Genomic DNA, 27,578 nt, shown 5'->3' on the forward strand with positions numbered 1-27,578 from the left:
CTCTGTTGTGATCATCACCAGAAAGTGCCTACTGAGTGTATCAGCACATATATGAAGATACTTTCTGGGGAGAACTTCCTAGACAATTCTAGAATTGCCTTTTAGTCTAGTTTCCATTTCCTTTATATCCTCTGCCCTCTGGATTTAGTGTTTTTATGCCCTCATCTACTACCCAAACGATCTCTTAGGGGAGAAGAGTTCCAGATTCAAAATAAAACAAAACATATATATATATATATATGTATATATACATATATATATACATATATATCTATATATATATAGATAGGTCTATCTCTATCTCTATCTCTATCTCTATATCTATAGATACATATATATGTCCTTTGACTCAGCTACAGTATAATCCCCAATTTCCTATTACTCCTCTGATGGCACACATTCAAAAATACAAATTTTCATACACAAAGGAAGAATAATTCTTGAAATAATGCATGGTGCCATCGAGGACTGGAAGCTCCCCCTTGATTTAGTAGAGCTGCCCAGACAGCAGAGTGCTCCTGCTCAGCAAAAGCAACAGAATTGAGAGTCAGAAAATTTTGTAGGAGAGTAATTTTAAACAGGAAACAGAAATGGTGAGTATATGGTGGCATAACTTCAACCTTTCACAGAACCATTGAGATCATTGGTTAAAGCCTTCATTTGACAGAAATCGGAGATTTGTTAAAGTCAATCAGCCCAGGCAGGAATCCACAGTTTTTATTCCCCCAACTGTACCCACTCTTGATTTCCCTCCCTCTTGAATCCTAAGCCCCATGATTATATAAAATAGATATTAAGACTTCCATACTCACATCTTCCGATCTGTGCCTGCTTTCCATTAGTAGTTTCCAGTATTTTCTTCAGGATCTTACTCCACAAAGTTTTGAAAATGAAACTTTATGGATGTATAATGGATATTGGAGCAGATTATCCCATTCCACATATATATGTGACATTGACAATCTCCTTTGTAAGACTCCATCAGGCTCCCTTGAGCCTGGAGGACTCATTAACTCTCTCAACTGATGTGAATGTGATGAGAATGTGGTCAGAACAACATTGTATAGCTTTTGAGACAAGGCCATAGAAGGTGATGTGAATTCCAATTGGCTCTTGCTTAGAGATATGACCCTTGGGAACTCTGAGTCAAGGACTAAGAATGCCCTGAAACTCCTCATTGCTGGGGACTCCATCAAGCTAGAAAGATGCCCAAGGAACCCCACTTGTTGCAACTTTCTATTGTTTAAATATCCCAAGCCCAGGATTTAGACAAGCGAGTGAGCAAACATTTAAGTTCCATCTCCCATTTTCTGCTAGATGGTGCTGAATGGAGTTAGAAACAAGCTATGTCCACTGAGCCGATCTGCGGACAGAATAAATGTCATTATGTTATGCCAGTAAATTTTAGGGTATTTTGTTATACAACCATAGTACCTGGAAAACTTTTCCTTCTTGCCAGTTGAGAGCACTCACTGATTTGGTGTTTGTAAAACTCAGGAGGAGAAACTTCAAGCAGGCAAGCACTGAAGATTCCATTCTCCAAACACCAATCTCATGCAAAACCAATGAAAATGCAACAGAAAGGGGAAAAATGAGACAGACAACCAGACAACACCCCCCCCCCCCCCGCCACCCCGGCAAGAAAGCATTTCAAAGAGTAATCATTGTTTCTAAGTAACGAGAAAGAGAAGAGAAAAAAGCAAAGATAGAACGAGTGGTTGAAGGGGCCTTGTGTCTTGGATGAGTCCCATGAGGTAATAAGGATTCCAACTGGAAAAGACCCACCACGGTGCCAACAGGAAGCAGGGGCACATTCAAAAGGGTGTGAGGGAGTTCATGAAGGGGTATTTTAAAAGATGTGCACAGAACCAAGGCAAGGAATAAAGGACAGTGAGGCTCTGCAGGGCCAGCGATAGAAGGGAGCCATTACAGTCTCCAGGCCTGAAGGGAGGGAGGGAGTGGTTGGTTACCTAGAAGTGGAGACGGCTCCTACGGTGCTCTGGCCTTGGGTGGAAGAACAGAGCTATTTCTGTCTGGCAGCGAAGGTCCCAGAGAATAAATGCTTTAGCATTTAAATTTCTGCCACTCTCCAATCTCCTGTAAGCACCATCACTAGTACAATCTATGCTTTCCCAATGTGGGGCAAACATTTGTTTCTGGCCGGGAAAAACAAATCCTCCAAAAGGTCAAAGTATGTAAACAGATATACAGCATACTTGTGGCATTAAAACTTCAGGGGAGACTTAGGACAGAATGCCGTAAGATTGCTCCTATAGGGAGCATGATAATGAAAAACAGAATTAGAAGCATTGACTAACCAAGCCAAAGCTCAAGGACAGGAGGTCTGGTCAAAGTAGCCCCTTGGTAAGTTGACACACAGGCCTTATTAACATTCTTTCTGACCACCATGCTTTATATCTCTGCTTCTACACACAGGGACAGAGGGTGGTTAGGATGGGCGATATGGGGAGACCACCTATTTAACAGAACAATAGATGACGAGAATTAGCAAAATGTCTGTCCATAATTGTAGCAAATCTTGCCATCACTGTAGAAATTACCTTTGTTTTGTGTGTATTTTAATAATCACAAAAAGAAAGGAGATGACGCTAGGACATATCTACATCATTGCTCATTTGTTAATTTGGTATTATACAAGGAACGAGTCAAATTTGACAATAGGGCTGAGTTAGGACTTTCAGAAATCCTAAAGACCAAACAGATCTTGGTGTTGTCCCCCATCCTCATATTAAAATAAAATTAGGGCACCTGGGTGGCTCAGTTCGTTGAATGACTGCCTTTGGCTCAGGTCATGATCCCAGACTTCCAGGATTGAGTCCTGCATCAGGCTCCCAGCTCCTTGGGGAGTCTGCTTCTCCCTCTGACCTTCTCTCTCATGCTCTCTCTTACTCATTCTCTCTCAAATAAATAAATAAAATCTTTAAAATAAAATTAAACACACACCCACACACACACATGCACACACACACACACACACACACACACTCTATTTTAACCTGGTCCAATCTCTATATGTGCTTTAAAAAGAAAACTTCTCTTTAAATGATCTGATTACAGTATTCTGGATGATTAATCAAAGCTGAGATTTTCTTACTTATTTTTGGCGCCCCTGCTTTGCTGATATGCAAAGCATTGTTCAGTCTCAATATAGGGTAGTACAATAACTTTGACCAGAAATAGTGGTAATATGTATCCTCTGATCATATAGAAGGTCATTATTAAATGCATTATCTCCATGACTTGGTAAACAGAAAATGTCTTGGTAAGGTCTTCTGTCAGGTCTAAGTTTTGGGATCTAGCTTTTAAAATGTATAGAGCATCACTGTGTGTTTCATATTAAGTTCACCCAAGGAGCCCCAGGCCACTCTGATGGTGACAAAGTCCAGCATGGCTCCTGGAGATCAGTAAATAAAGTCCAGACTCTTCTGCCTGGTTTTCAAAATTCTTCCTATTCTGGCCCCAATCCACATCCACCCCAAACTCAATGTCTCTGTCATGTGGGGCCTTTGCTTCTTTCCTGTCTATCTAGGCCTTCTGTTTCATACCTTCCCCTGGCCATCTTCGTGCTCCCTTTCTCCTGAAGATTCCCTGTTCTGGAAAGAACCCCTAGAGACCTTGGGGAAAAAAGTTAAAGGCCCAGTGCTCATCCTTCTTCAGTGAGACTGAGCCTCAGTGTTCTTTAACTCTCCAGCTGACTCTAAAATCAAAACTAGAACAAGTTTGTGTTCTCAAATGCAAAGTTTAAGAAGTGCTGGAATTTGGTCTGGTATCATATTATCTTATTTCTAGGCCTGATTTCCCAGAGTTCATGGCCATGTTATATTCTACATTTTTTTCACTTCTCTGTGCCTTAGTTTCCTCATCTGTAAAAGGGGATATCATAGCTCATGCTCGATAGTATTCTTCTAAAGATGAGATGAGTTAAATGTGAAGTGCTTAGAAAAGTGTACACACAAAAAGTGTACAATAAATGTTAGGTAAATGGCCCCTCTGATGTCTGGAAATGCTAATGTCACTTTCTCAGTGCCTAATCAATACAGGTAGGTCAATTATTTTTGACATCGAGAGAATCTGTGATCTGACACCAATTTCTCAGGAAATGGGATGCTTAAACCTGGGACTACCAACCTTGACTACACCTGAGGTTGACACAAGGTGTTTAAAAAAATACCTTTTTTTTTTTTTTTGCCTGAAAAAAAAAATAAATCTGTTGTCTGGATTACTCTACCGGAGGTTGGACTTCTTTGGTTTGGGGGTGGGACACAAGCATGGGATTTTTAAAAGTTCCCCCAGAAAATTCTATGGAAGAAGAAAATGGTTCTTTTCAGTGTACTTGCAAATTGGCTCCTAGTTTAAGAATGTCTAAAATAAAAACCAAGTATAAAAAAAAAAAATGGTGATCCAATGATGCAGTGCATTGAGTTAATATGAAGCTTTGTGATTTGGTGGAAGGCTGGGACTGAGGGCAAGAATCCACATTTTTAGCATTCACCGTTAAGTGGCAGCTTCGGCTGAAGGAGTAAGTTCCCCTGAGAGTAGCAGTTTGCAACCGTTCACCACTCAGCAAAAACGCCTCACTGTCTCCCCATATTCTAGAAACTACCTCCCCATTGGTCCACCCCTTTCTTCCCAAACCCCTTATCTACTTCCTTTCTGCCAGCAGCAAAGATTATTAGAGATCAGTGGGGAATTCTCAGGATAGAGAATTGAGGAATGATTCAAGTGATATGCTGGCATTTTTGTCCAAGGAGAATAGAATAGCCTGGTTTTCTGTGTATCATGCGTCAAGCAGGGTAATCCCTGGAGATGGAGTCATTTCAGAAGCCGCCTCTGATGGCTCTAGAGTGGAAAGAAAGAGGAATGCTCAAGCAAGGTATTAGGAGCGTGCACTGCCCACCCAGGTAATTCCAGTGTAGGTGGACTGCTTTAAGGCTCTCTCTGGTATAGTAGGAAAGCACAACTTTGTTACAGTAGCAAATTGAAATTTTGAAATATAATGGCAAAGCCCTAATGTAAAAACTCAACACTGTTCAAATAGCAATAGTTCTCCTTAAAGAGTAAACCAAACCAAACCTTTCTCTTCTGAAAAATTAGTATCTAATATTATAAGCCATCAAATGTCCTCTCGGCATGGGGACACCACTGGAAAAAAAAATCACTCTAATGTTTTACCTCTATAAACCCAGGGACTGACTTTTTGACAAAACAAACAAATGCATTCTTTATCTTCAGTTTTGGAAATCAAAAGAGGCAAACAGCAAAGCGCATGTAATCTGAATTACTCACCCACGCTTAAAAGACTTAAAGAAACTTAAAAAAATATTATTGAAAGAAACACTGTTGATGGCCTGATAAACAGGTCTTTCCCTTTGATGTTCAGTAGCTCACTTAGGATCACTTTTCATGTGAGTCCTCTAGATAATTCTAGAGGACTTTTAAAAGAAAGTATCCCCATCTGTGAAATGAGATGTTCTGAGAGGCCTATTTCATTATTAAAACACAGGACTCAAAACTTTTAAATTAAGGATGAAAATATTTACTAGGCATGAAAGAGCGGTCTCATAAAGAATCGATTTTCATGAATTTGATGGTTAGGTAGAATTACAGAATTTGATATTTGGAGGGGGCCTCAGGGATATTAGGTGAAGAGCTTGATCCTGCGCCTAGAATTCAGGTCTAGTGGTTCCTAGTTCAGGGCTCTTTCCCAGAACTTACAACCGTATTTCCCCTTTCCTTGCTTCCTTGCCTCCCATCCTTCTTTCTTTTCTTCTTTAATTTCTTTCTTGCCCTCATCATACATGACAACAATTACACCATCAGCCATTAACTGGAAAATTACTGATTGAAAGTAAACAAAATAGTAGCAATAACAAACATGTCTTGTTGGGAGAGAATATATTGGAATCTTTAGTACCTAAAGCACCTAAAATAATCTTTTCTGTGAGTTGTCTTCTTTGTTAACACACTTGTGTTGCCTCTCTTTTAGTTGTTATTGATGAGAATTTTCTTCATGCCTGAATATTTTCCTTTTGCTTGATTGGAAAGTTCACCTCAGGATGGGGTAATATGGCCTTCCTAGGGTGCTGGGAGCAAGAACTACCTGGACAGACGTGATGGAGGGTAGGAATAAGGATTCTTTTTCTTGGAAAGTTTGAATTAAGTGGAAGCAGGGCACAACTTCTATTCTAGGTTCTGTAGTTGTGGAGAACATGAAGAGACTCATCCTTGACTCCTGTCTCTCTCTGTCAGATGCCACATCTCATGTCAGTGAACTGGGTTGGCCTTACCTTAATGTAATGTCTAGAATCTGACAAATTCTCCCTCAACTCCCCAACTGCCATTTGGGAAAAGCCACCAGTATCTCTTGCCCCAACAGACGATCTCCCTGTTTCTAACCTTAGCCACTGCTCCCTCCCCCCATTCTCAATACAACCACCAGAATATTGTTTTAAAATGTAAGTAAGATTATGTTTTTCCTCTGTTTAATATGTTCCATTCTCACTTCACTCAGAGACAAAGCCTAAATTCTTCCAGTAGCCCCCATGCCCTTGGCACTGATTGTCAAAGTGGAGTCTTCAGTCCAGGACACCAGCATTACCTGTGGAATATTAAGACTGCAAATTCTTGGGTACCACGGATTGCCTGAATCAGAGACTGGGTTTAATATGGCTTGATTTGCCCTGAGGTGATGCACACTCAAGTGTGAGACCCACGTCTCTAAGGGATTAACCCTCAATGACTCTTAATGACTGCTCCAGCGACTCACATTGACCTTCTTTTCTCAGAGTAGTAGGTCAGACCTCTCTCTCATGAGGGCATTGGCGCTTGCTATTTCCTCTACTGGAATGCTCTTTGCCCACTTAACTTCTCAACTTACTCTTTTATATTCTTCACGCTTCTTCTCAAATATCAACTTGAGAATCTCTAAGGTTCAGCATATTTGTAACCTTAACCCATCTCTCTCCTAAGACTCCTCCCTGCCACCAACTTATATAGACAGGAGCATTCCCTATCTCCTCTTCCATGGTTTTTCTGCATGGTACTTATCTTGGAGGCTCTCATGTAGTTGCTGTCAAGATGTCAACCATAATCTACAGTCCTCTGAGGGCTTGCCTGGGGCTGGGGGATCTGATTCCTGCCTCACTCAAATGACTTGCAGATTGGTGCTTGCTTTTGGCAGGATGCCTTAGGTTCTTGCCATGCAGACCTTCCCATAGTGGTGGAGTGTCCTCAGACATAGCTCCCTTACCCTAGAGTGAGTGATCCAAGAGACAACCAGGCAGAAGCCATATTCTTTTATGACCTAGACTTTGATGACCTAGAATGTCATACACTATCACAAGACAGTCTGATCCAGAACCATCGAGGTAAGCTGTTCCCAATTCCTGACCCAACTGTTGTTTTAAGATGCTAAGTTTGAGATAAAATTTCAGGCAGCAACAGATAAATAATATTGCATATGCCACCATTTGGCTTACTATGTATTGTATTTTATTTAATATTTTTAAATCCATCAACTGCTACCCCCACATACCCTAGCATATAAGCCCCCCCCAAAAGAAGGATGTGTGTGTGTGTGTGTGTCTATGTGTGTGTGCATTTTCAATACCTAGAATAGTGCCTATATTGTCAAGTAGTGGGTATTTAACAAAGATGTGGAATTAATGCATAGAAAATGTGTATGTGGGTGGTGGGGATCTATGCTGATGTGGTTGGAGGAAGGATGCTATGGGGTGTCTCTGTGACACCACTACATTGTACAACTCCAGGGGATACCATTCCCACTGAACTCCATGTAAATGGAGACTTCTGAGAGTACAGCTCCATGTGAAATTCACTTTGGCCTTGAAGATCCCCTGAATGGGCTTTAGGGCTCCATTGGTCACAGTTTGAGAAACACTCATCTGGGAGAACAATACCACTGGCAGTTAGAACAAGAACAAGCCTCAGAAATAGCATCTTACAGCCACCTTACAAGCCATCTTACAGAAATAGCAGGGAGTCACCAAACTTCAAGAGCCCATGGGGGCTGGACAGTGACTATCTCATTGGTAGGTCTGAACTGACAGGCCATAACCAGAGATCAAGTCCTCCTTTTTGCCCCTTGTCTAACCTGGTACCCACCACAAACTATTAGAGGCAGGAAGTAGAGGCTGAGGAATGACTGAGGAAGGAGGTTGTGTAAATATTGAAGGTAGACCAGTTTCTCAGGAAGCTTGACTTGAAGATAAAAAGAATCTCTGAACTGACAGACCATAATCAGAGACCAAGTCCTTTTTGCCCCTCGTCTAACCTGGTGCCTGCCACAAAGTATTAGAGATAGGAAGTAGAGGCTGAGGAAAGATTGAGGGGGGGAGGTTGTGTAAATATTGAAGGTAGACCAGTTTCTCAGGAAGCTTGACTTGAAGATAGAAAGAATCAAGGGGCGGCTGGCCGGCTCAGTCAGTAGAACATGCGACTCTTAATCTCAGGGTCATGAATTTGAGCCCCACGTTGGGTATACAGATTACTTAAAAAATAAAATCTTAAAAAAAAAAAAAAAAGAATTGAGAGCAGGAAGGAGAAGGTAGGTTGGGTGAAAGTCCATTTGGGACAGAAATTAATGTGACTGGTCGGGGGAGTGGAGGGCTGGTGAACCTAAGGGGGAGAGAAGAGCAAAAACACGTAGCGAGAGAGGAGGTTCAGCCAATGCCTTTTAAGTCTCTTCTCTGTTTGCAACATTCTTTTGTTCATATTGAAAGGACTTTCAAGCCTTAATAAACAAGGTGGGTGAGATTTTGATCTTCCTGTTTTGATTCCATACGCTTGGGCTGACCAGCTGTTCTGTCCTGAGATTGTGGCAGGCAGTTTCCACACATAATCTTGTTGAAATCTCCCACGCTCTCACAGGGGAGGTTCTTTCCTTCATTTGATAATGAAGAAACTGACTTTTAGGTTAGAAAAACTGCCAACGTAGGAAGCAGAACTTGTACGGTCAAGCGCTCCGTCTACGCTCATGTCGAACTGTGGTTTCTCCTCCAGTAAGAGCATCCATGCATGTTACCACCCAAGCCAGGACGCCCCAGAGAGTGAAAGAGAATATTGCCAATAATACGCCAGTGACCACAGGCTGAGACAGGGATCATTCCGTGTCACACAGCACCAATGCTTCGTCTGCCCATGTTAGTTCTTTCTTTTCACTATGGAAAATGCCTCAATGTATTCTGAGCCCATTTAAAATCGTAATGCTAACTGAAACAGGACTCCGTGTTTAGAATCACAGCTCTGTTTAATGGGTAACTGTAGAGACCGTGACTGTTGTAGAGACTCTTCTACTAATTTGCAGTAGGGGGATAGCTCAGAAGGGCCCTGAATCATGCAGAACATGAAGAGAATAATTAAAGCAAGATGACGACATGGACTTTTATTGTATTCTGATTTTCACTGTGGAAATTTTACCTTTTGCGTAAATTCTTGGTATCTTAAGGTCTACAGGATAAAACAAAGCTTTTCTTCATGAGAAAGCTGCTTTTCCTCATTCCTGCTTCTTCTTCTTCTTTTTTTTTTTTTCAAGCTGGTCAATCACTAAGCTCATTTGAGTGATGGCTAAGTCAAAATTATGACTGCCTGATTTTACCCTTCACTGCACTTGTCAAAAAATTAAATTAAAGATCATGCTTATGAATATAATGCATGAACTGCTGCATGGCATTCTGAAAGATAGAATGTCCCTTCTGTCCAGCCACTCACAAAACAGCATGTCACATGATACATTAATATGCAGGAAAAATAATAGGGCAGGGAGAAAATTCTGCCGCTTAGGAAATATGATGTGCATTCCACCAGTGGTTCATGTGTTCAGAAAAATTTATTTTAGTCAAGACAATAATAATAATACCTCTAATAGCAATATTAGATCCTTCAAACTTGTAAAGTGCTTTCTAGTTTCCAAAATGTCTCCACATGTAATTTCATCTGACAAAAGAAATCATCAATATTTTAGAGTGCAGTATAGGGCTTTTTGATTTAGCATCACAAGGGTTTGGATTCCTGAAGAATGGGCATCCCATGTAGGCTCGTTGAATATTCTATGTAGAGGCAATTGTAGAACGAGAACCAAAGTGCTAGTGCTTTCTGTAAAAAATATGGTGGAAAAATAGTATTCATTACTAAAATCCACTGAAGGCTTTGGAGATGAATGTATGGAGAAAATTACCGTGCTGAATTTGCTACTGAATTTTAGGAGCATAACATCTCTAGTTTTTTAAATGAGAGTATGTTTTTGTTTTATCAATATAAAACAATTCTTGCCGTATATATGTACGTTTTCCAATTATGCACAAATTTAGAAAGTTGAGCACTGAGCTCTTCCCAATCTTCCCCTGTCTCTTCTCTACTCCTTTAAGAGAATTCCTGAGTTCAATTTGACATGTATCTTCCCAGACTATTACATATGTAGATACATGTATCTATGTAATATGTATCTATGTGGTATATGTAGCATATACATACATGTATACACATTTATAGGTAGGTTTCTATTTTTATATGTATATTTGTGGGTATTTACTGTCTACCAATCACTTATCCAATCTACCTATCACATATCTAATTCTTGAATACATGGGTGAGCTGGTGCTTTTGTAAGGAAACTCCTAAGAAGCCAGAAATGATGGCGATTAAATCAAGATTTGTAAGCAAGCACTGAAATAATTGTTTGCTTTGAGGCATTTGCCAACACCCGGATGGTCTAGACTCTAGAATAGTGGTTCTCAAACTCAAGTATGCATGTGTTAATACCCCAAGGGCTTTTAAAAACACAGATTCATGGGCCTTACCTCAGTATCTCTGATTCAGTAGCGCTGAGATGAGGCCCTAGAATTTGTAATTCTCACAGTTTCCCAAGTGATGTTGGTGATGCAGACAGGAATACTCCCTGATAACCACTAGCTAAAGCTCGGGTTTGAATGAGCCACACATATGAGCCATAGGACCTGTGCTTTGGTGCTGAGTAGAGTGGGAAATTTTCCCCTCTCAGTTTTAGCATTGGTTGGAGAGGAAGAACGGAAGAAAAAAAGTCTCTGTTGAGATTTCCTAATCTTATATGTGTACTAACATGGGCTTAAACAAGTAACAAACAAAACAAAAAACTCTATACCAAATATGCAGTTAGTTTCCCTGAATCAGCAGTATCCTCAGGCATCTCAAAAACGAAACATAAATAAATAAACACTTAATCCAACTTCAGAAAATCCCCACAAATAAAAATCTAAAGAATATGGCCATAAAAAAGCCAAAACATACAAAGAAATAACCATAACTATGAATCTGCAAAAACAACAAACTGTAGAATTTGACTTACACAGACAGACTAGAGATACTGAAATCTCAGATACAGATTATTTTTTAAATATTTTATGTGGTTATTAAATAAAGAATGACCAGCTATATTTGAAACAGAACCAAATAAAACTTATAAAAATGAAAAGGATTACAATGGAAATTAGATTAAATAAAGTTAAATAAGATTAATGAATAGAGTGATAAGCTTGAAAAAAGTAACCAGAAAGCATCAAAGAGAGCTAGATAGGGACACAGGAAAACAACAAGAAGAGCAACAACAACAACGTAGGTTAGGAGTCATTAATGAGAGAAAAAGAATGAGTAGGACATAGTGGAGGTATAATATTTGGTGAGACAATAGGAGAAAAATTTTTATAACTTTACTAAAAAATGTTTATTCCCATATCCAAGAAGCAGAGCAAATACTAAAAAGGATAAAGAGAAACCCACACAGAGGGACATCATACCGAAACTGAGGGACAAATAAGATAAAGACCAGATTGTCAATGCAACTAGAAAGAAAAGAATCTAAAAAAGAAACCACATTGAGATACCACCTTACACCAGTTAGAATAGCCAAAATTAACAAGACAGTAAATAACATGTGTTGGAGAGGATGTGGAGAAAGGGGAACCGTCTTACACTGTTGGTGGGAATGCAAGTGGGTATAGCCACTTTGGAAAACAGTGTGGAGATTCCACATAAAATTAAAAATAGAGCTTCCCTATGACCCTGCAATTGCACAACTGGGTATTTACCTCAAAGATACAGATGTAGTGAAAAGAAGGGCCACCTGTACCCCAGTGTTCATAGCAGCCATGGCCACAGTCTCCAAACTGTGGAAAGAATCAAGATGCCCTTCAACGGACAAATGGATAAGGAAGATATGGTCCAGATATACAATGGAGTATTGACTCCATCAGAAAGGATGAATACCCAACTCTTGCATCAACATGGACAGGACTGGAAGAGATTATGCTGAGTGAAATAAGCAGAGAGCATCAATTATCACTTAAAGGATTAACACAGAGGACATTGGGAGATGGAGAGGAGAAGGGAGTTGGGGGAAATTGGAAGGGGTGACAAACCATGAGAAACTGTGGACTCTGAGAAACAAACTGAGGGTTTTGGAGGGGAGGGGGGTGAGAGGTTGGGTGAGCCTGGTGGTGGGTATTAAGGAGGGCATGTATTGCATGGAGCACTAGGTATGGCGCATAAACAATGAATTTTGGAACACAGAAAAGAAATAAAATAAAATAAAATGAAATAAAAAGAAGCTACTATAACAATGCTAATATTTTAAAATTACTTTCATTTATTTAATAATGCATAATAAATATATAATTATATTTTGAAATATAAAAAAAGAGACAATTAGACTGAGATATTACTTCTTAACAACCACAGAACTGGTAAGGATGGGGAAAAAAATCTTGAAATGCTGCAAGAAAATAACCATCAACCTCAAATTTTTACCCAGGAAAACTGTCTTAAAAAATAGCAAAATGATGTTTCCACACAAACAAAGCCAGAGAGATTTTCATCAAAGGAACTTCTGAAAGGATTTCCTGGTGAAAGAAGGAGGAAAGAGTGTGAGAGGAACATGTGTTCTTAATGGGACTAAGTTTTCTATAATATTCTTTCAATTAATTTTTTTGTAAGAAAAAAATTGTTCCAAATTCCTGAGAGTTGGAATTGTTAGAACTGCCATTCACCAGGTATTTTTCAAAGAATTGATCCTATAATTTGTCAGCTCATGGTTGGCTTATCATTTATACCAGATGCCAGCCAATCTGAAGTTATTAATCATTTCATTATTGGCATGGTGTTGCAGTGGGTCAATACTCTGATCCATGAAAGTTCAATCAAAACAATTAAAATGAAACTCTATATCCAAAGTCCACTATACAAAAATGCTAATAAATGCATTTAGAAATTGTCTGATTAAAAAAAAAAAAAGAAATTGTCTGATTATTTCTTATGGTGTTCATTACTTTAGTACATTTGCTAAAGTAGTAAGGCTTTCAGTCAAGGCTGCAATGATAGCAAAATTGCCTCTTCAAAAAAACTAGGTCTAGTTTCCAGAAGAGGAAAAGGGAAAAGGGTTAGCAAAGTTATGTCATTTGTAGAAAAAAGGAAGAGATTCTGACATTAGCAAGCTGCATGGACTTTGGGCAAGTTAAAAACCATTTGTAGTCTACTTTAAAGATTTTATTTATTTATTTGACAGAGAGAGATCACAAGTAGGCAGAGAGGCAGGCAGAGAGAATGAGAGGGAAGCAGGCTCCCTGCCGAGCAGAGAGCCCGACGCGGGACTCGATCCCAGGACCCCGGGATCACGACCCGATCAGTCGAATGAGATGACTTGCCCATACATTCGCAAAATTCTTCTGGATCAAAATACAGTTATTATGGTTATATATGCTAGAAAATTTAGGTGAGTCTGTGTTCCAACTCTATTCTTTATGATCCTGTCTGAGAATGGATATTATAAGGTAAACTGAGGTAATCAGGAAGACCCATGAGGGTTGGAATCAGGGCTGGGAACCCAAAGGAGGGAAGAAGTAAGAGGAGGCCAAGTGATGGGGAATTAAGTTGAGTGATCTATAAATAAAAATACCAGAAACTTCTCTTACTGAAATATATATATATATAGATAGGTAGGTAGATAGATAGATAGATAGGTAGGTAGATAGATAGATAGATAGATAGATAGATATATCTTAGGGAGATGACCACATTAGAACAGGACCGATAATTCTAAAATGGGAAGCCCACCACAGAGAAGGATCATAATCTTCATTACCCTTTTACCCAGGGATACAATATTCCCTTTGCGCGTCTAGTGGGAAAGAATTGTAACTCTTTGCCAATCAAAGATTATAACACTTTGAATCACGAGAAGAAGTGAAATATCTGTAACATGAATTAACATGAATTCAGGACCTACTTTATTTCATCAAAATAGAAACACTGATAAATAATGAGTGCCCATCATAGAATCATCTACCTCCGCCATGTCCCCTTCTTACCATTTTCCCGCAATGGTTACTTTTTGTCCCAAAAGCCATCTTAGGGACAAACACACAATTCCCGTGTTTCTATAGAATGGCTAATGTTAGATTTCATCATGATGCCACAGACAGAATGTCCCTGGTCATGAATCTACAATGATGGCACTTTGGTGCCTCAGAGCATATTCTGAGACCATGTCTTTGGGTGAGGTGAAGCCTATTATCTACTCATCTTGGGATTACAGAATGATGTTCCTAAACAAAGGAAATTACTTAGGAGGCAAACGAAGTTTCTGCTCATCTGAAGGAATAAGTGGGAAGAGCAGTTTATGGCTCACCACATGTCACTCAAAATGACCACAGGCCCAGGCTCCAGAAAACCACCTCTGATGTGGGTTGGACCTTTGCTGGGAACCACTAGGTGAGATGGAGCCTCTCTAAGGAAAAGGCAATTGCTGTTTTGCCCTTAACCCGTTTCCCGGTCATGACCTCAAGAGATTGCCCAGGAAATGACCTCATTAGAGTAAGAGAGGACAGTCCAAAGCTCTTACTTACCCTCTTGGGCTGTTACAGCTGTTGGCCTTTTCCAGAGTTCTAAGTGTTCAGCATGAATGGTTTAAAGCTCTCAAGCACGTTAAGGGAATTAGAGCAGTGTGCACCCCCTCATGGTGCTGATTATGATGGCTATTGTAATAGCCATTATGAATGCCGGACCTGTGCCAGGCACTTTATACACATTATTTCTATCATTTACTGTTAGCTGGAAATGTTTATTTCTCACTCCTCAACCAAAGGGCAGAGAACATTTACTGCTGTGCCTTTCTCCCTATCCCCTCACTTATCCAAGCCTGGGGGAAGAAACACATTCATCTTGAGTCTCTCTCAGATCCCCCTGTCCACAGAGAGGGCGTGTCTTGGGCTGTTCTTTTTCATATCATTAGCTCACCCAGTAGCCTCTGTCTAGGCACCCAAGATACCAAGGACAATGGTACTTGCTCCTGAGGGGACAGAGGTTACGTCTTTCATATTCAGCAGTGAAATCCAGCATTAAGAAGCCCATCCGGGGGGCAGGGAGACCAGATGTTCTCATCTAACCTCATTAGTAACAAAGCTCGTCTTTTTGGTTTCAGACTTTCTGATAGCTTTGCCTTCTCAGTTGGTTCTGAACCCAGATGTGGACGAAGGCAGTGTCATTGCTTGTCAGTTGGAACCCCGACACTCATGTAGGGGCTGTCCTCTCATGGAGAAGAGATGTTCAGGATTTCTCTTCAAGAGAGAACGTGCTCCTGTGAATGAAGTGAGGCAACAGCAGCCACTGGCCACACTTTGGGGTCCACTGAAGCATTATTTTCACATCGAGGCCACTTTCTCTACCAGCTGCTTGCAGCCAGTGAGTGAGCTAGAGGAAGGGGATCTTGGAGCCAGCCATTCCTGCCCAATGCTCTGGGTCTCCCCATTCTTCCCAGAGTTCACTGCAGATGGAGGCTCTTCCCAGCTCATCTTCCTTCTCTCCTTCGCCTCCTCCTGCTCCTCCCCCCTTTACCCTCAAAGCTCCCCGCTCCCATACATTTCCTGCACTTCTATTTCTTGTCTTGGCATCTTCTTTCCCCAAGACCCAAGCTGACACCATCAGTATTATAATGCTCTCCAATTCACAGCAGATGAAGGGAGGCTCCAAAGTGAGAAACGAGAAAGCATAAATACGTTCCCCTTTAAGAAGTTCATGCATACTCCGGAGATGAGAGGCTCCCTTAAAAAAATACCTAATCTACATTTTAAAAGAAAAATGTGAGTATCTTATAGACAGTACTAGTGTTGTAAGTCAAAGAGAGACTGGCTTCCTTTCTTCAGCAAACTGAGCCCAATTGAGCCTGTCCATTTAATGCAAAGATATGCTGGCTTATAGAAAGTAGAAGAGAACAAAAAACCAGATACATTTCCAGCACCCACTGCTTAGGTTTGAACCTGAACTCAAAATGTACTCATGAAAAGAGCAAATGATCTCAATAAGGCAATTAGCTACTCACTGCCCGTCACACCCACGTCTCTACCTTTACACTTACTCCATGACGAAGCCCCCAACTTGTCAGCACTTTGCAGAAACAGAAAATACATCACAATGAGAAAATGGGTTTTTTTCAAACTTGGTTTTTACCTTCACCAACTAAACCCAAATCTGATATTTTGTCCTGACATTCAGGGGAGAATCAACATATTAGGAAAGGATAAAGAATTTTTCTGTGATTTTTGAACCCTAGAAATATCTGAATATGAGAACACACACATCATTTAAAAGTTAGCCAGAAATTTCTTTTCATGGAGTAATTTTTTAAAGGCAAGAGGAACAGGACTCACCTTCACTAGAGTCTTTGGAACATTCTGGCTTCTTTGCTTTGCTCTTCTTGGGGGGTGGAGAGAGGCCTTTTGGCTCTATCCCCTCTGGAAGCATAAAGATTTAAAGCATTTTTATTTAGATATTAAATATTTAAAATTATGTTGAAGTTTAAAGTCCTCCCCCCCCACCTCAGTAAACCCACATGTATAGGGAAGCTTGTTCACAGATTTCATTTGTCATTTTGGCTGAGCTAAATTTTGGCAAGAGCCTGTGCTTCTCCAGCGTACATAGATTGACATTAAAGCCTCAGTTTAACATCTTTTTGTGACCATCATTAATGATTCACACGAATGTGAAATCTTAAATGCTTTTTTTTAAATTAAAAGAAATTCTCCATAAGGCAACCCCAAATTATTATTTTTTTCTCCACAGGAGTTTGATTTAAAACTTCGCGGATTAACTGACAGTTGCCAAAATGCAATTTCATTTTACTAAGTCCTCAAAGTAGAGCGAGATCAGCTGCAATGTCATCTCATCTTGGGAGGCTGGGGTGGAGCTTGAAATTATCCTCCTTCTATTTAACAGATTTCTTTAGTCATCCAAATTCTAAACAACTTCTGTATGCCCCCAATTAAATTAACATGTTTCCCACTTTTCTCAATCCTTCCTAAGACCTCCTGGGGCTGAGTCTATCCAAGGAGGCTGATAATTTAAATTCTGAAGACTGAAAAAAAAAAAATTCTGAGGACAGTGTTAGGAAAAGTATCTCTAAATTCATCCCCTTCAGATATAGATACTTTGTTATGCATTAATTTGTATTTCCAGTCCTGGTCTCTCTACTAAGCTCAAAGCTTACATCTTTAATTTACATGGCAGCTCGTTTTGTATTTGAACTGGCTGTCTTCTGTTTGTACCTCCGGATCCACTCACCACCCGCTACCCCATCTCCCACCCAGCTGTGCGCTGGGAGACTGGTCTGTACGTGAAATTTCTGGCTTTCTTCCTAGGCTACTAGTAGCCTTCAGGGGCTTATTGTATCCCTCTATCTCAATCACAGCCCCAATCCCTTGGCCTTCTCCACATCCCCTCTGTCTCCAGGATCAGGTAACTACCCCCTCCTCCATTGTCCTTTCTGGCTAGGATTTAATGGTGCCTCCCTCTTTCCAGCCCTCATGATTTCCCATCACTGGGCTCTCACCAAGCATTTCAAATTTATGTAAATAATCCCATTAGGCATTTCAAACAGCACAGCTGCAACATGCTCTTGATGTCTGCAAACCTGTTCTCCCCATCGTAGTTCACATCTCACTATCTGCCCAGGAATTCAAACCCCCAAACGGAGATACTGTCCTTAATGTTTCCTTTCAGTCACTTTTCCAGGAAGGTCATTGTAAGCCTTATCAGCTCTACTCCACAATATCCCGTATTCATCCACTGAGCTCACCCTTTGCAATCATCATCCTAATCCAAACCAGCAGCCTCCCTTACCCGGGTTCCTGTAGTAACGTCTGTCCTGGCTTTCTAATCCCCCTTGCAGCAGCCAGAATTACCTTCTCAGTATAAACCTGATCCTGTTGCTCACCTGTTTAAATACCATTGGTCTTAGAGTAAGATCCAGATCCAAGTCCCTGGGCCAGAACATGGCCATTGTGCTCTACTCACTGCTCTGGCCCCATCTCCCGCTTGTGCTTTGGCTGCCTTTGTGTGTTCTTTGGTCATTACTATGCTAGTTTCTGCCCTAGAATGGTCACATCTATGGTTTTTCCCCCCTCCCCCCTCCAAAAAAGCACACTCGCGTGTCTACCTCCTTCTCACCTATTAATCTCCAATCAAATTCAGCTGCCAAGAAAGGCCCTCTGTGAATTTGTAATACAAAGGAGGCCTGCAAGGGAAATCGCTCTCAAATACATCGCTTGATGTATCTGAAATCATCTTTTCCTCTTTTTTCTTTATTGTATATTTCCCTTCTCTATCCTACCTCCTAAGAATGTGAGTTCCTTGAGAAAAGGACATTTGTCTTTCCTTATCTCTCTTGCATCCCTGGTACCTAGTAGTCTTGAGAATTTTGTTTCCAGTTTGGTTTTCTCTGCCGCCCCCCCCCCCCTTACCCAGGCCTTTCTTTAAGGCCAAGATATAATGGGGCCCATGCCTAATTCTTACTCTCTTAGCAGCTGTCGCCTTATGCCAGGAATCTAAAATTACACTACAGAGCTATGGCGACTCATTTTTCTTTTCCCATTTATTAAAAAAGGAACAGAACAAAAAATTGCATTTGATAGATGTGCTATTAAAAACTTTGGCATTATGGACTATAAAGGTTTTTGGGCACAAAGTTAGGCTTTCTGTGGTTGCAAGTAAGTCACATCTAAGATCATTACCATGGCCAGGGTGAAAAATTCTGCCAATGATTACATTAGCAACTCCCCCAAACTTCTGTCACCAGGTGTGAGATGGATGTTGACCCTTCAGAATGGGTTCAGCAAAATCAGAAATGAGATGCTTGGAACAGCTCACTGAGCACAGATGCTGTGCTCAAAAGGATGCATAAAATGGGCAAAGCAATACTTGTGATCTCCCTGGAAGGAGACTGTAAGACTCTCTGGAAGATGCCTCTGAAATGCATCATCTGCAACAGGGACTAAGAAGAGAGTTTCCCATGCTGGGGACTCAACCCCAAACCAGCATTTCCTGAAAATGAGTTTTTGATAATGAACTTGATTTCCCAACCTGAATAGGAATTCTTGGGGAAAGGATAAGACATCTCTGAAAGACATCTATTTGTCTCTCTTTGTCCACATATTGAGACAAGTACCCCAAAAGGACTAGTGCTTCATTTTTTAAAAAAGTGATAAGGCCCTCCTTGGGTAGTCAATGGGCATGGATACATGTTAATTATGAACAGTCATCTACGGCATTGGTATCATTTCATAACACCCATGGAGGCATTCAAATGAAAGTCACTGATAACACATGACCTCTGTGCCCAGATTTCTACTTGTGGGGCAGCAGAAACAACTCTCCCTCTTGATCTGGAGAAGCTGAAGGAACATTCCTCCAAAGCATCCCAAACTTCTCCTAGGCAGAGTATCATATGATCTATGTTGCCTCTCTTTCCGGCAGAGGGTGGAGACCTGGAGCTTTGCTCTGAGCATAACTTTGTCACCTAAAGAATTCACCTGCGCTCCTCACTCTCATGTAGCTGAACTGCCGTAGGTGGCCTTTGGTTTTCTGTCCCTGGTTGGGGCCCATTTCAACAATGCATGGTCTTGGGAATGGAAGGACATGGGGAAACCTTGTCTAAGCTAGGATTAAAGAAACTGATAAAGGACTTAAAGGGAATCCTCAGCAGTTAAGCCAGTCTGTCTCTGTCATTCCCCATGGGGGCAGAGCTTCACCTTGAGGATGACCTTGTCTCACACCACCTGAAATGCTCCTGCCTCTAAGTTACTTTTAGAGTCAGAGACAGGGTGTGAACTTTGGGGTCAGACACACTTATGGCTCTCCTATTTAAGCCAGGAAGTAATTCCTCTCAAGCCTTGTGTAGTAACAGTCCTCGGCTCCTAGAGTTGTTGCATATCTTAAATAAGTTCATGTATGTGGAGCGACTGGCATAAGGTCCATGTTGATTAAAATCTGGTTCAGCAGATGTGTGCTGGGGCCGACTCGAGCCAGCTGACCACATCTATCTCTCCTCAACTCCCGCATTCATTGACCTCATGTTTGGTAGCTCGAACACCACTACAATGGGTATATTTACAATAATGAAATATACAGACTCCCCCCAGTTGGGGTTCTCTGCACCCAGAGAGTCAGGTTAGCAGCACTTTACTGGTTTGGGGTCTTCAGATTATTTTTCACTATCATTCACTAGCTTTTATTGGCCAGTTATTTCTCCCAAGTAGCCTTTCACTAATGTCAGCTGCATTTGTAAAAATCCCTCCAGCATTTCTACATGTATGCGAAGAAAAGGCGACACAGGGCAGAGGAAAGGCAGCACTTAATGGTCTGGTTAGAGACCTGTCTTAGAGACCAAGACACCCGAGGATAAGATATGAACAAAAGCCAGCCTCCTCATCAACATCTGGCAAGGCCAGTGGCCCATCATGGAACCATTCTGCCCAGAATTCCCCCGTGATTTCAGCACTCCCATATTAGAAAATGGAGATCAGCCTTGCAAGCCCATTCTGGCCTGGTGACTTAGCGTCTTTGGGGCATCGGGTGTGACTTTCACAGCTGCATCCAGCTGCTGGTCACAAAACCCCCAGGAAACCGGATGAGACTAAAATCAGAACTGATGATCCAATTAAAGTCCCCCAAACCTCATATGCTGACTCAAAGCTTGTGGGCTCAGCATTAGCATTAATAATGATTTTCTTAAAATCACTCAGTGGTTGGGAGAGCGAGCTGCATCTCATTAAGAAGTCAACTCCCCCTGCCTAGAAATGTGTTCTTATGGCACTTAGGCAAATGGTCCTTAGCCAGATAAAGTCCTTAAATTGGCCAGCTGAAAGGGCAGTACTCCCTATGGCTGAAGGATATTACAAGGATACTTCATATGAGCAGGATAAAGGAGAAGACAAGAAATTGACATTAAATTTAATCCAAGATGGGGTGACTACTTAGAGTCTTTTTTTCAATATGTTCTTTTAAGCAATAAGACATCCCTCATGAGTGTGGAAATGGATATTCTAATTGAAATTTCACCTTGGGCTTTATGTTTTACAAAAGGCAGAGTCCTTGTCTCAGTTTGGATTTTCTCAGAAGACGCTGAGACAGGATTAGAGAGCAAATACTTCATTTAAGAAATTACCCCAGAAAGTGCCAGAGGGGAGTAGGGAAGGGAGACAGGAAAGGGAAGGCAGCTGATACTGGTGTGAGCAAGTTCCACTGGGGAGTTCTGGGTGTTGGTATCAAATCTTGTTGTCCAACACCACACTTTGCCAAAGGATACATGAAATGTGTCTAGTCTGAATTGAGACATGAATGTAAAACACACACACACACACACACACACACACACACTTCAAAAACTTAGAATGGAAAAAAGAGGATGTAAAATATCAGGCTCCTATAATATATTGATTAGTTGTTGAAATGATACTATTTTGGATATTTTATATTACATAAAATAGTATTAAATTAATTTCACTTGTTTCTCTTTACTTTTTCCCATGTGATTACTAGAAAATCTGAAGATAAGCAGGAGGCTCCCATACTATTTCTACCAGACAGCACTGAATCATAACCTGCCTCAGAGTTGTACTGCACAGTTCCCCCAACTCTTGCCCATTGTTGCCTGAGGACTACTCCAGACAAATTAACACCCTGGCACTTTGAGTTTGCTTTCCTGACTAGCAAACAAGACTCAGCTAACAGTCACAAGAACTTTCCTTAGACTGCTGTGGATATTGTTAAGCAATGGTGGGCACCAAGGATATACAGGCAGGGAACTGACAAATGTTATTACAGCAGTAATACCTCCTTTGTTTCTGCTCCTGGCTTGTAGACCCTCCCTCAACTTCTCCTGCCCTCTGAATCCACTGCCCTGGGGAGACCAAGGAAACCATAGGACTCAGGCATGTTTGGACCGGAGAAGAAGCTAAAAGCTAGACAGGAGTTATGATCATTGCTCCTGTGAGCTGTTACAAAGAAAAGACCTGCTGGTATCTTTCCATGAAAACAGTGGGAAATCAGGGGAGGGAGAGAGATTTAACCAGGAGAAAGGAATATTTTAATCAAACCTTGACTAACAGAGATCGTTTACCTCAGAATTTAAATTGCTCCCTGTTAATGGAGCTGCTCAGACTGAGGTTGTTGGTGATTAATGGATGGAGTTCTGGCATCGAATAGCAGGTTATACAAAATTAGGACCTCTGAGATATTGATTTTAATTTTTGAAACCTGGCCCCATCTCATACCTAGAACAGTGTGGTTGCCAAAATGGGGAACATGGGGTACTTATACTATGGAATTAAGTTCTATACCCTTCCAATATCTAGAGGACAAAGAAAGAAGTGATCATTTTATGTTTACTAAGATCCAAGAAACATTTCAGGTATATCTCCTTTAATTCCCAAACAAGACTATATGGTAACAGTTATTGGCTGCAGAGGTATAAACTAAGGCCTATAGAGAAAACTTTTACCTAAAGTCCATAAATGGAGGAGCTGGGATTGAATTCAGGCCTATTGATTTCATGAATTCATTAACAAGCACATACCGAGTGGCCCCCTTAGGCCAGATCCAATGTTTGCAACCACTAGATTTCCCTCATCAAACACTGGTCTTTCTTGAGGAGTAGGCACACATCTTAATTTTTGATAGTGAGAAAAATAAATCCTATGTATCAAATATATGTACCAAAGATGGCCACAGCCAGTCTTCAGGTCCCGTGTACTTGACGAAAACCTCACTGGTCCCCATCAGGGGACTGAGCCTATCTTCTCTCCCCAGGAGCCTGGGCAGGCTTCTTAATGACTGTTCCAAAAAGAGTTTTGTGGAAGTCATTCTGTGGGACTCCTGAGGCTGAGGCTTAAAAAGGGTACAGCTCCTGCTGGCTCACTTTGCTGTCTCTAGAGAAACCACTTTGGAGCCTGGCTGCCATGCTGAGAGGAAGCCCAGGTTATTGAAGGGGGCTGTGCATAGATGTCTCAGAAAACTGCCCCAGCCAGGGTCTCAGCTGAGAGCCCCAGAGCCAGTATCAATTCCAGGCCAGACATGCGGGTGAACAAATCTTCACAGGATTCCAGCCCCCACCCCCAGACGCTGGGGCATCCTGATGAGGCCTCAGACCTTGTAGAGCAGCAGGATGAAGTCAGCCCTGCTGTGCTCTGTCTGAATTCCTGACCCACCGAATATATGAGCAGGATTAGCAGATGCTTTAATCACTAAGCTTTGGGGTGATTTGCTACACAGCTCTATTCGTTATAACATCAGGTTCCATTTTTACCTCAGCTTTCAGAAAGCTGAAAGTCTACTGCTTAAATATGCTGATTGTATAAGCCACGAGAGTTAGCACAACTACTTTCTCATTTTATAACCTTGAGTGTACATTTCTATTTTTTTCTTTTTAGTCTTTTCATGCCAGTATAGCTAACATGCAGGGTTATGTTCGTTTCAGGTGCACAATATAGTGATTCAACAATTCCTTACAGTACTCAGTGCTCATCAGGATAAGTGTACTCTTAATCCCCTTTACCTATTTTATTAACCTTGTTACGTTTTTCTTTGAAAAAATGTGAGGCGTACATAAACAACACAATGATCTTTGCCTATTCTCTATGAATAAAATCATAAATTTAATACCTGAATCTTCTTTGATGTCAACACCTTCTTCTTCATTATTATCATCTATTAAAAAAAAGAGAAAAGACAAAGAAAAGATCATACAAAACCTAGAAACCCCAGAATTCTCCAATCTAATAAAAATGCAAAGGCAAGAAAATACTCAGCAGAAACCTGGTAGACCATGCATTTCTATTGTCTTATATTATTATGCTAAATCAGTGTAATGTAATGTAAACAGACAGAGCACAATTTTAACACCTAGGGTTTATGCTTCCTTTTAAAAATTGTTAGATATGTCTAACAAAACTATATATGCAACAATTTGTTTTGCTTTTAAAGTTTCACACAGTCACTTTGGGCATTTCAAAAGGACAAAAAAACCCCACACACTTTAAATGCTGCATTTTTTGCATCCATGAAAGGGATGCACCCTCGCCTCAAGTATTTAGAAATGTGGGGCTCGCCATTTGGGTGTAGGCTGACACCTGGGTCCAATCCCTGCACTGCACCATGGAAAGTGCTAGTTTGCTATACTTGCAAATCCAAATCTTTAACCATACAAATTCAAGTGCCCTTCCCCCAGCCCACCCCAGTCCTATCATTCCTACTTGACTTCCCCTCATCCCAGTGAAACCCTCTGTAATTGGGCAAGGACCCATGCGTCCTCTGTTCTCTGGCTGACATAGTTGCTTTCTGAACTTTTGACATAATGTCGTCTCTTCTCTGTCACTGTTGTTCACATCCAGGCAATGCTGAATCCTGTCTTCTTTCTTTTTCCTCTCTATTCACATCACTACTACTCAAATTCAGACTTCCCTATTTGGTGATTTCTTAATGTGCTCTTCCAACTCCTTTTACACATGACTGCCAAATCAATCTTCAAACACAGCTCGATCCGGTTCATGACTGCTCAGTGACTCCTGTCTGCCTGATGAGAAAGGTCTAGACTCTTTGGGGTCACACTCAAGGCCAGCAGTATCTGCTCTGACCACTCTTCTCGGTTTCCCCTCCTCTGTTCCACTCATGCTACCACCTTCACTCAAGCACCACTCGATTCTGTTTTCTAAGATTTCTGTTAGTTTCCACTACCTGCCTCAGTCCTGGAAGCAATGCCTTTCTCCATCTCTGTTCACACTCATCCTTCAAGGCCACACTGAGGCACCATAACATCTGCTCCATCCAAGTTTGAGTGAATAGTCTTCTTTTCGTTGTAGCTTATTTTTAACACCTTCGAGTATCAACTTTAAGGACATTTGGGCTGAGGTCCAGCTGAGTCCCACAGCTCCTCCACCCACCCATTCATTAGGCATGTGACTATGGAAAAGTTACTCGCCAGTTCTCAGTTTCAGGTTCATCAGCTATTAAGTGGGATAATAATACCTCCTGCATAGAGTTGTTGCAAGGATTAAATGAGATAGTATTACATAAAGCATTAGGACACCTTCTGAAATATTAATATATATTATATAATATATAAATACTTATGTTTAAATTTATATATAATATATAAACATATTATTATATAAATTATAAATTTAATTTAATTTAAAAATAAAATTATAAATTAATATATATAAATTAATTGTATAAATTTATACATAATATATATCACATATTATTTATATAACTATATGTATTAGTTATTATTGCCACCAAATCATGAGTCAACTTTTTAACATATTTGTCTGGCAGATGCCCATCTCTAGATCGTGAAGTCTACAAAGTTGAAGACTGTCTTATGTTCCTTTTTTTCCCTGGTACATAATGCAATTAATTTTATACATTAAAATCCATGAAGAAATTTCTGCTGAATTAAAATTTTTAATTTTCTCCGATTTTTTTTAGTCAAATTGGAGAACTCCTGTGTTTATATTTCCTATCTATTTCTTACATACCAGGGCAACATGGAGCTACGTGATGATTTGGAAACAATGAGGACTCAGTAAGGATTTGTAATTTCCTCTTGGACATATGCTTTACATCCAATAATTTCTTGGCTAAATTTATTCAATGTGATACTCTTCAAAGTGCTAATTATAAAAGAAGATTATAGATATACCAGTCACTGGGAATGGAAAATACATTTAATTTGAGGTTTTAGGAAAGTAATTCTTGATGACCATGGTTAATTTTTAAAGACATAAATTTTCTTCCATTCAAATTGTTATAAAATTAGTGATTTTCTATATAACCTATTTCTTTCATCTTTTTCTATGAATAGAATTTTGGGAGAAAGAATATCTTTCTCTTAGAAATGTAATTTTGTAACCAAATGATTTATCAAAATGTTACAAAGTAAACTCTTCACAGATTCTTCCCTGAACTTAATACATTTAAACAAAATTTTATTTTTCAGAGCCATCGAAAATACCTAGAACCATCTCTATGGAAACAGACTTTCTGGAATCTCAGAAAGGGATGAAAAAGTCTCCACAGTTCCCAGGGAAAGATAAAGGAAGAGTCAAAGATCCCTTTGCTTGTCAACTATGAATATCCGTTTGTCCACGTGGCAAGCACTCATTGGTAAACTTTTGTATGTGTGGCTTTATGTCTGGGAAACAGAAAATACCAGGTTACTGTCAGGTTTCTCGGTAACTAAATGGAAATGAGACCGCCAAGACAAGCGAGGGTCCGAGAACAGATCTTTATTGTGGGCACCCTCGGAAGAGGTTCCACGACTCAAAAGAGGGCAGTGAGTCGGGGAAGTCGCGCGCAAGACAAGGTGGCAGGGGTTTACATAAAGTTGAAAAGCAGCACTATTTCCTATTGATCGGCTCATATGCAAAGGAAAGATTGTAATCCGACCAGTCAGAGTTACTTCCTCTATGCAAAGGAAGGATTGTAATCCGACCAGTCAGAGTTACTTTCTTTTCTGGGGTTTGAGGGGTATTTGGTTCAGTTGGGGAAGTCCAAAAGGAGAGGTGTAGGGGCCTGCGTCGAGCTGTCAGCAGGTCATTGATCCATTGGCGTCCCAGGAGGAGGTGATGACGGGAACCTCGGCCATTTTGGGGTATCCGCCATCTTGAAGAGTTTCCCTTCCTGCCCGGCCCCAACAGTTACACAGGTGTCTAGAAACTCATCATTAGTAAGGAAAGTAAGACATGCAGATACATCTGAACATATACTAGAGAGGAGTCAGTGCACTTACAAAAGGGTGTCAGGGGAGGGACAGCTGCTACTGGGAAGGGTGTTCGGAAAATGTGACATTCGAGCTGATATTTGAACTCTATAGACTATACTGATAGCGTCATCCCTAGAATGTCCCCAGGTGTGGAAGGATCAGACTTGATGTTATTATCCATTTATGCATCCGTTTCACTCATTTATCCATATGGCAGTTAAGAGTATATTCAGGATCTGGATTCAGACTGCTTGGGTTTACTTCCAGGCCAAACCACGTGGAGCTGTGCAGTCTTGGGCAAATTATGTAAACCTACACCTCAGCTTTCTTATTCGAGAAATAGGGATAATAAAAGTACTAACTTTCCAGAGTTGGTAAGACATCCTACATGTGAAGTGCTTACATGGAATGAGCATTCAATAAATAGTGGCTATTAGTGTTAATGGTGTTGTTATTATCACTACTTTCCCTACTTGAA

At 40.6% G+C, this 27,578-nt stretch overlaps 1 protein-coding gene across 1 annotated transcript in view; it reads right to left on the reverse strand.

The window, feature by feature from the left end:
• The window catches only part of MACROD2 (mono-ADP ribosylhydrolase 2), a 2,072,211-nt gene that overhangs the window by 123,042 nt on the left and 1,921,591 nt on the right, over nt 1-27,578 (reverse strand). The window contains exons 10-11 of the mRNA XM_045980851.1: nt 23,998-24,042; nt 16,713-16,796 (exon numbers count right to left, since the gene is read on the reverse strand). Of these exons, the coding sequence (XP_045836807.1) occupies nt 16,713-16,796; nt 23,998-24,042 (129 nt within the window). The remainder of the gene's footprint in view (nt 1-16,712; nt 16,797-23,997; nt 24,043-27,578) is intronic.

This window comes from Meles meles, chromosome 16 (assembly GCF_922984935.1).
Source record: "Meles meles chromosome 16, mMelMel3.1 paternal haplotype, whole genome shotgun sequence".
Classification (NCBI taxonomy): Eukaryota; Metazoa; Chordata; class Mammalia; order Carnivora; family Mustelidae; genus Meles; species Meles meles.